The sequence below is a fragment of the Leopardus geoffroyi genome, chromosome E2 (genome assembly GCF_018350155.1).
Source record: "Leopardus geoffroyi isolate Oge1 chromosome E2, O.geoffroyi_Oge1_pat1.0, whole genome shotgun sequence".
NCBI classification, from domain to species: domain Eukaryota; kingdom Metazoa; phylum Chordata; class Mammalia; order Carnivora; family Felidae; genus Leopardus; species Leopardus geoffroyi.
In genome coordinates this window covers 15,135,971-15,148,022 of record NC_059335.1, presented here as the reverse complement: position 1 = coordinate 15,148,022, position 12,052 = coordinate 15,135,971, and the positions used below count along the sequence as shown (strand labels likewise).

At 54.0% G+C, this 12,052-nt stretch overlaps 2 protein-coding genes across 3 annotated transcripts; one reads left to right on the top strand and one right to left on the bottom strand.

Moving 5' to 3' along the window:
* The first annotated feature begins 195 nt into the window (after window positions 1-195).
* Window positions 196-8,309, top strand: NFKBIB (NFKB inhibitor beta). Of its 2 annotated transcripts, none has more exons than XM_045442422.1 (6): window positions 196-467; window positions 5,576-5,681; window positions 5,968-6,094; window positions 6,977-7,065; window positions 7,155-7,415; window positions 8,160-8,309. In XM_045442422.1, the coding sequence occupies exons 1-6, from the start codon at window positions 289-291 to the stop codon at window positions 8,253-8,255; spliced, it is 858 nt and encodes a 285-aa protein (XP_045298378.1). In that variant the 5' UTR covers window positions 196-288; the 3' UTR covers window positions 8,256-8,309. The 2 variants fall into 2 exon arrangements, with proteins under 2 accessions (XP_045298378.1, XP_045298377.1); XM_045442421.1 differs by having other exon boundaries at window positions 5,761-6,094.
* A 48-nt stretch (window positions 8,310-8,357) lies between these two features.
* CCER2 (coiled-coil glutamate rich protein 2) lies at window positions 8,358-11,889 on the bottom strand. Its single transcript, XM_045442423.1, has 5 exons — window positions 10,741-11,889; window positions 10,464-10,504; window positions 10,222-10,309; window positions 9,364-9,887; window positions 8,358-8,705 (listed from the first exon to the last, which is right to left on the bottom strand). The coding sequence occupies exons 1-5, from the start codon at window positions 10,814-10,816 to the stop codon at window positions 8,616-8,618; spliced, it is 819 nt and encodes a 272-aa protein (XP_045298379.1). The 5' UTR covers window positions 10,817-11,889; the 3' UTR covers window positions 8,358-8,615.
* Between the last annotated feature and the right edge of the window lie 163 nt (window positions 11,890-12,052).

Below are 12,052 nucleotides of genomic sequence, written 5' to 3'. Positions count from 1 at the left end.
AAGACTTGCGGACAGGAGGACTACGAGTCCCAGAGGGCTCCGCGCTGGCAGCCATGTTGGTAAAGGGCGCCCGGAAAATGTGGGAATGGGTAGAGAGTCGCGGTCCATCTGAATACTCTGATTGGTCATGGTGTGGTAAGGGGGCGGGGCGCGTACTCTTTACCTCACTCTGATTGGATAAATCAGGGGGAGTGTTGGGGAATTCCCCGCAGGGCGGAAGCGCCAGGACTTCAGGCAGAGCTTAGTTATAGGCGGGCGGCCGCTGGGACCCCTGAGGCGTCGGGGGCTATGGCGGGGGTCGCGTGCTTGGGGAAGGTTGCGGAGGCCGACGAATGGTGCGACAGTGGACTGGGCTCTCTGGGTCCGGACGCAGCAGCCCCCGGAGGACCGGGGCTGGGCGCCGAGCTGGGCCCGGGTCTGTCGTGGGCGCCCCTCGTTTTCGGCTACGTCACTGAGGATGGGGACACGTGAGTGAACCTTAGGCTGCCAAACCGGGCCCAAGGATCCGACGTCTGATTCCTTATTAGTCTCTGAACCCGGCTTCCTAACCTTTCACTCCTAAATCTAACTTGTGATGCTTGACTTTCTGATCCCTAACCGCCAAGCCCTAACCTCAGTAAAAGCAATTTACTGTCCAACTTTGATCTTAGCGCCTTAATTTCTGATCTTCCTTTCTTGAACTCTGGTTCACAGAGAGCTCCACATCCCTATCCATTGATCCCAAAACTCTATTGGTCTTCCTGACCTTATTCCTGAGACCTTTGTTAGAGCTGTAGTTCAGACAGCCCCCTCCTGACCTCCTACCTCCAAATATGATCTTTGATCCTTAGCTCCTGCTTTATGAGCCTGGGACTTAGATTTCCAAAATTAATACTTGGCCTTGACTCCAAGATTCTACCTTCTGAGCACTGATCTTAAAATCTTACATTCAAAGAGAAAACGTAAGCTCCATTATAGCAGGGTTCACGTGTGAAATATTTATTGAACACTACCAGGTTCCAGGGCCTGTTTTAGGTGCTGTGATAAAGCAGTGAAGAAAACAGACAAAAGCTTAAACCCTTGTGGAGTTTGCGTTCCAAGGGTGGGTATATCGATAGGACAGATGGACTGACAGGAAGACAGGAAGGAAGCGGGGAGGGAAAAAAGGAGAAGGAAAGAAAGGGTCAGAGAAGGAAAGAAAGACACAAAGTGCGAATGAGCGAAAGAGAGAGGAAAGGAAGAAAGACAGAAAAATGAAAAACAATATAAAAGAAAGGCAGAGAAATGGTATGTCTGAAGGTAGTAAGGTCTTTGGGAAAAAATAAAGCAGGAAAATGAGACCAGTGAATTATTTGGGGGGGAGCACTCTATGTAGAAGGGACAATGGCTGTAAAGGCCCCTGTGACGGATTGTACTGGGTTTTTTGTTCATTGTGTTCACTCTTCTGTCCTCAGTGACCGAACAGTGCTTGACCCATAATACGCACTCAGGAAATAGTGATCTTTTTGAAGAACCAGCTTAGGTTTCATTAATTTTCTTTATTGGATTTTTGCTTTCTATTTCATTGATCTCTGTTCTGACTTTCATTCTTGCCCTTCTTTTGCTTACTTTGGGTTTAATTTGTTCTTTTTCTTTTTTTCTTTTTTTTTTTTTTTGTTTCTTAAGGTGGCAGCTGAGCTTATCCATTTGAGACCTTTCTTTTCTAATATAGGTGTTTCATGCTATAAATTTCCCATAGTACTGCTTTAGCAGTCTCACAAATTCTGATATACTGTGTTTTCATTTTCATTTAATTCAATATACTTTCTAATTTCTCTTTTGATTCCTTCTTTGGCCAGTGGATTATTTAGAAGTATGTTATTTAGTTTCAAGGTATTTGGAAGGTCTTCCAAATGTCCCTTTTTAAATTGATTTTTTAAAAAGTTTTATTTATTTAAGTAACCTCTACACCCCATGCGGGGCTTGAACTCATGACCCCAGGATCAGGAGTCACATGATCTTCTGACTGAGCCAGCCAGGTGCCCTTTTTTTTTTTTTTTAATTGCTTTTCAATTTAATTCCATTGTAGACTGAGAACATACTTTATGTGACTTGAATCCTCTTAAACTTATTGAGAATTGTTTTATGGTGGAGAACATTATGTGTGCACTTGAATGGATATTCTGTTGTTGGGTACAGTGTTCTCTATTTTTTTAAAAAAAAAACTTTTTGGGGCGCCTGGGTGGCGCAGTCGGTTGAGCGTCCGACTTCAGCCAGGTCACGATCTCGCGGTCCGTGAGTTTGAGCCCCGCGTCAGGCTCTGGGCTGATGGCTCAGAGCCTGGAGCCTGTTTCCGATTCTGTGTCTCCCTCTCTCTCTGCCCCTCCCCCGTTCATGCTCTGTCTCTCTCTGTCCCAAAAATAAATAAACGTTGAAAAAAAAAATTTAAAAAAAAAAACTTTTTAATGTTTATTTATTTTTGAGAGAGAGACAGAGACAGAGAGAGTGCCAGCAGGGGAGAAGCAGAGAGAGAGGGAGATACAGAATCCAAAACAGGCTCCAGGCTCCCAGCTGTCAGCACAGTGCCCGACGCGGGGCTCGAACTCAAGAGCCATGAGATCATGACCCAAGCTGAAGTCGGATGCTTAACCGACTAAAATTTTTAAGTAATCTCTACTCCCAACGTGCGGCTCAAACTGACAACCTAGAACTCACAACCATGCTTTACTGACTGAGCCAGCCAGGCCCTCTGGCTTTACTAACTTTCTCTTTGTTCTGTTATTTAAATGGTTGGCCAACTGTGGCCTCCAGGCAAAATCTGGCCAGCCATCTGCTTTCGTAAAGCTGTGAGCTAAGAATGGTTTTTACATTCTCAATGGTTGAAAAAAGTCAGAAGAGAAGAATGATAGTTTGCCGCAAGTGAAAGTTACGTGAAATTCACATTTCAGACTGCACAAAGAAAGTTATGTTGGAATACAGCCATGCGGGGTCATTTATATATTGCCAGTGGCTGCTTTTGTATCACAAGGGCAGAGCTGAGTAGATAAGAAGAGACACGGTAGGATCCACAAAGCCTAAAATCTTTAACTGGCCTTTATAGAAAAAGTTTGCTGACTTCTGCTTTTTTTGGCTTATATGTCATTTCACCTAGGGTAAAAGATGAAAGAACTTTAGAAGAGAATATATTTCCATCTGTCCCCTCCTGGCCTCGACGTTATTGTTGCCATACATTCAACAGTCAGCTATTTTTCCAAATTACCTTCTGAAGAGCCTTACAGGAACAAGAGAAAAAAAAATCTTCCATATTTACCCACATAGTTACTATTTTCAGTTTTCGTTATTCTTCTTTGTCAGTTCGTATTGTGGTCTGATGTCATTTTCCTTTTGCTCGCAGATTTCCTTTAATGTTGCTTTGGCGATATGGGTCTGCTGCTGATGAGTTTTCTCGGCGTCATTATTTTGTCTTCATGTTTGAAAGACGTTTTCGCTGGGTTAAAGAATTCTGGGTTGACTGTCTGAATACTTGAAAGTGGTGCTCCATTGTGTTCCCTTGCCTTATTTTTATTTTTCTGTACTTAAAGTAGTTTTGCCTCTGGCTCATGTGAAATTTTTGTTTTCATCATTGGTTTTGAACGGGACTTTTATGTTGGGCCTTTGCATAGTTTTTTTTTGTTTTGTTTTGTTTTGTTTTTTTCAGTATTTCTTGTTCTTGGGAGTCATTGAGCTTCTTGGATCTGTGGATTTGGAAAATTAAATTAAGTGTCTGACTTCGGCTCAGGTCACGATCTCGCAGTTTCTGAGTTCAAGCCCCGCAACTAGCTCAGTGCCAACAGCTCAGAGCCTGGAGCCGGCTTTGGATTCTGTGCCTCCGTCTCTCTCCGTCCCTACCTGCTCGCAGTCTGTCTCTTTCTCTCTCTTTCAAAAATAAATAAACGTTAAAAAAAAATGTTCTCTTGTGTTTCATTAAGAATAGCTCTTATTGTGAAGTCTTCAAGTTTGCTAATCTTTTTTTCCTGTGGTGTTTAATCTGCTACTAATCCCATCCAGTGTATTTTTCATTTCAGATGCTATAGTTTTTATCCCTAGGAGTTTGGTTTGAGTCTTTTTTTTTTTTTTTTTTTTATCATCCATGTCTCTACTTAACTTTTTGAATGTTTGAGATTCACTTATAATGAACTCTTTTAATGTTTTTGTTCGTTAATTCCAACATCTGGGTCATTTCTGGGTCAATTTCAACTGATTGATCATTCTCATTATGGATCATGTTTTCCTGCTTATTTGCCTACCTGGTAATCTTTGATTAGATGCCAAATATTGTGAATTTTACCTTGTTAGGCCAGCAAGTTGTGGATTCCTATAAATATTGTTGAGTGTTGTTTTGGGATGTAGTTAAACTACTTGTAAGCAGTTCGGGCTATCTGGGTGGCTTAGTTGGTTGAGTGTCTGACTTCTGCTCAGGTCACGATCTCACGGTTCGTGAGTTTGAGCCCCACATCGGGCTCGGTACTGATAGCTTAGAACCTGGAGCCTGCTTGGGATTCTGTGTCTTCCTCTCTCTCTCTGCCCCCCTTCCTCACTTGCCTTCTGTCTGTCTGTCTCTCTCTCTTTCTCTCTCTCTCAAAAGTAGATAAACATTAAAAAAAAAAAACCAACTACTTGTAAGCGGATTGATCCTTTGGGGTTTTGCTTTTATGATTTGTTGGGTGGGCCCTGAGCAGCCCTCATCTAGGGCTTATTATTCCCTACAACTGAGGTAAGAACCTTCCAGAGTATTCTACCCAAGGTCCTTGGGTTTTTCCTAGTCTGATTGGTGGGAACAGGCATTATTCCCGGTCTCCTGTGAGCGATGGGCATGTTTTCCTAATCTTTTTGGATGGTTTCTTCACACCCCTGCATTAAGCAGCACTCTCCCAAATACTCGAGAGGCCCCTCTGTAGACCCCCCAGGGTCTCTCCCTGTTCAGCCCTCTCCTCTTGGGTTCTCTGTCCTCTGACTCTAGCTGCCTGCCTTCCCCAGCCTCCACTCCTTGCCTCGTATGCAATCTGCGAGGCCCCTGTCTGTGCGGTGTCTACTCTCAAGACGGTAAACTTGGCAATCAGTTGAAGGGCTCACCTCATTTTGTTTCCTCTTTAGGGATCATGGTCATTCATTGCATGAGGACTAGTATCTGGAAAACTGTTGCTTCCTATACCATAGTTTGTCAGATTTTTTTGGTTGATTCAGATGGGAGGGAAATCTGGTCCCTGTTATTTCGTCTTGGGAGGCAGTAGAAGTCCTACTTAATACACACCGATTAGGGGTGCCTGGGTGGCTCAGTTGGTTGAGCATCCGACTTCAGCTCAGGTCATGATCTCGTGGTTCGTGGGTTTGAGCCCCGCATCGGGCTCCACGCCCACAGTGCGGAAGCTTGCTTGGGATTCTCTCTCTCTCTCCCTCTCTCTGCCCTTCCCCCACTCTCACTTTTTCTCTCTCTCTCTAAGTAAATAAATAAACTTAAAAAATTTTAAAAACCAAAGCACTGATTAAACAAATATGCTGACTTAACTGACCTGACCCTCCTAGATTCCTGACAGTTGGTTCCAGACTTCTATGCTCTGCTCCCTGTTTTTGTCTTCAGGGCATTGCACTTGGCAGTGATTCATCAGCATGAGCCCTTCCTGGATTTCCTCCTAGGCTTCGCGGCTGGCACCGAGTACCTGGACTTGCAGAATGACCTGGGCCAGGTGAGCCCCCCGGGGACAGTTTAGGGCTTGGGACTGGGTTCTCCGTGCACCCCCTGATCCCTGCCCTCTGCTCCCGCAGACAGCCCTTCACCTGGCAGCCATCCTGGGGGAGGCCTCCACAGTGGAGAAGTTGTACGCGGCGGGTGCCGGGTTGCATGTGGCGGAGCGCGGGGGCCACACGGCACTGCACCTGGCCTGTCGCATGAGGGCGCACGCCTGCGCCCGTGTGCTACTCCAGCCCCGTCCCCGGTGCGCCAGGGGAGCCCCCAACACCTACCTCGCTCAGGGACCCGACCGCACCTCTGACACCGACCGCCTGCCTGTCGCCTCGTACCCCGACCCCGACTCGGAGAAGGAAGATGACGAGAGCGAGGAGGATTGGAAGCTGCAGCTGGAGGCTGAAAACTATGAGGGTGAGGGGTTCTCAGGCACCGGGCAGGGCTCGGGCTCCCAGGCAGAGCGAGAATTCCTGGCTCCGGGCTCGGTTCTCCTGACTCAAGACCCAGCCCCTTGGGGAATAATACCGAGGCTTCAGGAGCCCAGGCATTGGGAACGGTCCCCAGTCGAGCCCCAGATTACTGAGACTTGGTCATGTGGAGCTCGGAACCCGGACCACTTGGGACCCAGACCTGTCACCCACAGGCCTGGAGCCACTAAGATCCAGTTGTTGGGTCCAGCTTGCCCAGCCTGAAGGCACAGCTCCCGCCCTCTCACCAGCCACAGGTTCCAGCCCGCCCGGGACGAGGGAACTCAAGGCCCAGGTTCCCAGAGATTGACACTGGGTTCAAGGATAGCCCTCAGCCAGGCCTCATGAGAAAAAAGGCATCTGAGTCTCGGCTCCCCCACCTCTAAGCCCGACTGCCTGGACCTAAGCCCCTTCCATAAAGGGACTGAGATCACCCAGGACCCCATGTCTAGGGCCCACTCCACCTTCCAAGGTCGCAGGCCCTTCAACTACTCGGGACCCAGTAATTTGGGGTCCAGGCCCTTTGTGAAGTAAAGACCAGAGACTCGGTCTCCTGGTCCCAAGATCCAGGCCTCCTGTCCAAAGCCCCCAGGCTCTTCATCCATAAGCCCCAGACATGCCACAAGCCGGGCATTGGCACCCCCAGTAAGTTCCAGACCACCGAGACGTAGGCATTTGGGCTGCAGAAGCCTCTTTGACATACCAAGGAAATCAGGAGCTGTACCCCAAACTCAGTCTCCTCAGGCCACAAAGCCGTCCCCTGGGACCTTGGCATTTGAGGCCCAGGCCCCTCACCCCCATCGTCCGACACCTGTCGCCCTATCCACAGGCCATACCCCGCTTCACGTGGCCGTCATCCACAAAGACGCAGAGATGGTCCGGCTGCTCCGGGAGGCTGGAGCTGACCTCAACAAACCGGTGAGCTGCCCTGGGGAGAGGCTGTGGCAGGGAGGCTTGGCCCCCAGAGTGGGGCAGGGCCTCCCTGACCCCTCTGTTGCGCCTCGCAGGAGCCCACGTGCGGCCGGAGCCCCCTGCACTTGGCAGTGGAGGCCCAAGCAGCCGACGTGCTGGAGCTTCTCCTGAGGGCAGGGGCCGACCCTGCCGCCCGCATGTACGGTGGCCGCACCCCACTGGGTAGTGCCACGCTCCGGCCCAACCCCATCCTCGCCCGCCTTCTCCGTGCACATGGAGCCGCTGAGCCCGAGGACGAGGACGACAGACCCGGCCCCTGCAGCAGCAGTAGCGACAGTGACAGCGGGGATGAGGGCGTGAGTGGGGGGGCAGGACCGGGCGGCCCAGCCGGGGGGTCAGGGTAAACAGGCAGACGGGAAGGGGGAGAAGAGACATTAGGCAGCACGTGGAGACTGACCTCGGGCTGCTGTGATTCGAGAACTCGGGCAGCTGTGCGGGGAGGCCTGGGCAGGGGTGGTGGGGAGCACGCGGGTAGTGGTGGTGGGGAACCGAAGGCAAGGGCAGAAGTGGAACTCGGGCAGAGTTAGAGAAAAGACCTCAATCGTGGTGACTGATAATGGTACTGGTTGGCAATGGTGGCTGACAGCGTAGGGAGTGATCTCACAGGGCAGGAGCCGGAGAACTCAGGCTCCGGGAAGCACTGATTCCAACCCTGGCAGCAGTGGGGAGAGACCTCCGGTGAGGAGGTTGCGTTGGAGAACCCAGGTGGCAGAGACCCCACTCTGGGCAGGGACGATGTTGGGGGGGTGGCGAGGAATCTGGGTAGAGGCAGAGGGAGGGGGTGGAGGAGGGAGACCCCAGTGGCTGTGGCTGCCTAAGTACTAGCAAAGCAGTGGGGCTGGAGCCCAGGCAATCGTGGTGGGAGAACACAGGTGACCTTGAACGTGGTGTGTGGAAAACTAAGAGCCGGGAAGCTGAAGGATGACTGGGCGAGCTGGGGCTTCGAGACAAGACCCAGCTGTCGGGGTGGGTGGAAGCAGCTGGACAGCAGGCGGGGTGACAGCCGCCTGAGCCCCTGTGCCTGCCCCCTTTGTCCCCAGGATGAATACGACGACATCGTGGTCCACAGTGGCCGCGGCCAAAACCGGCTACCTCCCACCCCAGCCTCGAAACCTCTCCCTGATGACCCCGTCTGACCTCATTGTTAATAGGATTTCCAATTTAATAAAATCCCAGTTCTGACCACCAGAGACCGTTCCCGGGTCCCCGTCTGTCTAACATCAAGTGCCACACGAGCCTTAGCGGTTTTCTTTGTGCTTTATTCACTCGGCAGGGTTGGAGTGGGTTACTTGGGTGGCCGGGTGTTTCCCGAGTCGGTTGGAGCCCAGCCCCTCTACCCAGCTCAGACTCGGCCCCTCGGGCCTGGTCGCGTGGCACACCTGCCCCCCCCCCCCGTTCCTTCAGGCTGGGGAACGGAGTGGGGTGTTAGGCGAGCTTTGGGGGTCAACAGTCATAAGCCATAGGGTGTGTCAGGAAGGAGGACGCGAGGTCGGGGGTCATCCCTCCCTCCTGATCTCCTCCCCCAGAAGCTCCGTTGCCTTCTTTAGCTCATCTCGCACGTGCTCCAGCCGCACCGTGTCATGCTCCTGGGGGGATCAGAAACGGGTTGATCAGCCCACCCACCTTCAAGGGCAGGCCCCCCTCAGGAGTCACCCATGAATGTGGGCCATGTCAGTTTGCATGCCGGCAGCCGGCAGCGGTCCTCTGGTCCTCGGACGGACCAGGTGGTGGACTGCGGTGGTGACCGCAGTGGAAGAGTTAGACCGGCCGACGTGGCCAGCGGTGCAGTCTGCGTGGACCGCCACGGCCAACGACAGCAGGTGGGGCTAGTAAAGGGGCCCTGACCCATTTGTGAGGTGCTGGCCGGTTAGGCTGCCGCCGCCAGTCATGGGGACGTCTTTCTTTCCACGGCCCAGCAGCGGTGTCCACCTGTGGTCCAGCGAACCGAGCACGGCAGCCACTTTTCACGTGGCCAGACGGCGCGTTACTGACTACGGTGGCGGCTAACTCGGACGCTTCCGCGCGATTCTGGTGGCCATCTTGGTTACTGTACTCTCGGTGTGGAAGCCATCTTGGCCAAGCAGGGGCCTTGCTCGGAGGTCGCTGCCCAGTCCTGGTGTCCGTTCCGGTCACCACGGTCCATTTGTGGTGGACAGTGGCCGTTTACGGCCCAACTGGTACCCATCTGGTAGTCGACTCCACTGGCCGTCTGGCCTACCCCGCTTGCCCGTGGCCTCCACTCACCTCCCTCTCGGAAGCCTCTTCCTTCTCCTCCTGCTTGGGCCCGGCTTCCGGCTGGCGGAGGCGGTGGTGATGCGGCGGGTCCTCGTGCCTTTCTCCTCCACCCGCCTCGGCCCCCTGCCACAGGCCGTGGCCCGCGCCCAGCACCTGCACACCCTTCTCCTCGGCCTCAAACTGGGCTGTCTCCTCGTCACTGGCCTGCTCTGCCACTCGCTTGTGGGGCCCCCCTCCACCCTCTGGGCGCCGCTTCCACGGGCCTTCGAAGGGTTCCACGGGCCCCCTCTTCTTCCTCTCCTCCTCCTCCTCCTCCTCCTCCTCCTCCTCCTCCTGGTGGAGCCGGCTATGGAGCTGCTCGCGGATGGTCTGTTCCCGCACCTCAGACTTGTGGGCCCTCTCGGCTGCCTCTTCCTCATCCCTCGCTTCCTGGCTGGACCTCATCTTCCCAGCCTCTTGCTTCTTGAAATCCCCAACCAGTAGGCCTTTCTCTTTGGTGGACACACAGCCGTAGGGCTCTGTCTCACACATCTCTGGTGGAAAGAGAGAGGATGCTCTCTGTGCAGCAGAATCGGGAACCGGACCTGGAGGAGTTCTGGGGCCTGCCCGAGGCCCCACAGGGGGGCTGCCCAAAACCGGGAGAGGAGGGTCAGGTCTGGGGGATGTTCTCTGCCCCCATCCCGTACCTCTGCAGGGACCCCCCCCCCCCCAGGGTGGGACTGGAGGCCGGACGGGACACCGGGCGTGCCGAGCCAGCCCAGGCAAGGGGGCCCTGGGATGAGACCACCTTTCCTCCAGGCAGCCCCGGCCGGAACCCCGGGTGGGGTGGGGGCTCCCAAGAGGCTCTGGGGCCTGGGCCCTCCTTACCTTTGTGGAGGAGAGCTGTGCAGGGGCTTCTCTGGGCCTGGCCCAGCGTCAGCACTTCTGTGACCACTTCTGCCAGACAGCGGGTCAGCTGGGCGTGAAGGGTCAGAGGGGAGGTTGAGGGTAGGGCAGACGGGAGGAATGAGAGCAGTGGGAAGTTTGGGAGGGAGATGATCATGGAGGCCGGTCAGGGAGGGCCAGGGTCTGGGGAAGATGAGGCAGGGCAAGGGGTCTGCACTCCTCACCTCTTCCTTGGAAGGTCTTGGCGCCAAGGGAGCAGCGGTGGCTGTGGGGGAAGGAGATGGGTGCTGGTACCCTCGGTACCCCGCGGGCACTGTCCTCGGTGCTGATCCACAGTCCTCTCCCCAGCCTACCTGCCAGGTGCACCGTCCCTACCTGGAAGCTCAGCCCGTGAAGTCTCTAGTCCAACCCCAATGGGAGCACCGTTCCCGCCCCCCGCACCCCCAGTCCCTGGTCCCTGAGCTGGCCGCAGAGGTGCCCTCTCCAGTTCCTGGCACTCACCGGCCCCCGGCAGCAGCGCCAGAAGCAGGGGCAGCGGCAGCAACAGCAGCACGGAGGCGGGCCCGCGGCTCTGCATGGTGGGGCGTCGGGACCAGGGTGCTCGGCGCCGCGCGGGACGGCGCGGCAGCTCCTTATAACCCGCGCCAGTGGCCCCGAGGGGGAGGAAGTGACGTCATCACCGCCCCTTCCCCGCCCGCGCCGGGGTGACAGCTGCCGGGCGGCCACCTGCCGGAGACCCTCAATTATTCATGGAGACCCACGTCCCGCACCCGCTCCTCTTCCAGTTAATGGTCCTGGAGCGTCAGCATGGAGGGAGGGTGCTTTCCCCAGAGAGACACGGTCTGTTGAGCTTAAGGCTGCACGGGGAGGGCGACCTGAGTTCGAATCCAGCGGCAGCCATTCACAGATAGACCTCAGGCAACTCTTTCCCTTCTTTGGCCTTTTCCTCATCTGGAGATCTGGAGGTCCTAAACCTACTTCCGCAGAGGTGGTGGCTGGGCTCCGCCTGAATTCCAGCTCCACCACGGCCAGCTGTGCAGCCTGGGAAAACTGCCAGACCTCTCTAGGATTGGTTTTATGCTTTGTGAGACAGCGCGGGTGGCCACCTGCCCCACAGGTGAGGGGTAAATACATAACGGGTGCGTAAGGTCATTTAGACAGTGTCTGGCCCTGGGAACTACACCCGTCCCAGCACCCTCAGTCCAGTAGCTTTTATTGAGCATCTACTATATGCCCCGCCCTCTCAGAAAGCCCGGGTGACAGCAGTGAACAAGCAGGCAAACTTCCCCGTCCTCTTGGAGCCGACATTTGAGAAGGGGAAGACACAACACTCAACTCCGCACCTATAAGGAAGGAGGAAATGACCGCAGACGCCTGCATCACACAGTGCGAGCGGCTTTTCCTCTGGCCGGCCAGGGAAGTCCTCTCTGAGGAGGTGATATGTGGGCTAAAGCCTGAGTCATAAAATGGAGGCAATCACACAAGATTGAGGGGAAGAGTAGCCACAGAAGGGACTAGCCAGCGCAAAGGTCGGAGTCAAGAATGAGTCTGCAGACTGGGGCGCCTGGGCGGCTCAGTCAGTTAAGTGTCTGACTTCAGCTCAGGTCATGATCTCGTGGTTTGTGAGTTTGAGCCTCACGTTGGGCTCTGTGCTGACAGCTCAGAGCCTGGAGCCTGCTTCCGATTCTGTGTCTCCCTCTCTCTCCCTGTTCCCCCACGCTCACACGGTCTCTCTCTCTCTCAAAAATAAAGATTAATTAAAAAAAAAAAAAGAGTCTGCAGAGTTAGGACAGCAAGACCACAGCACGAGAGA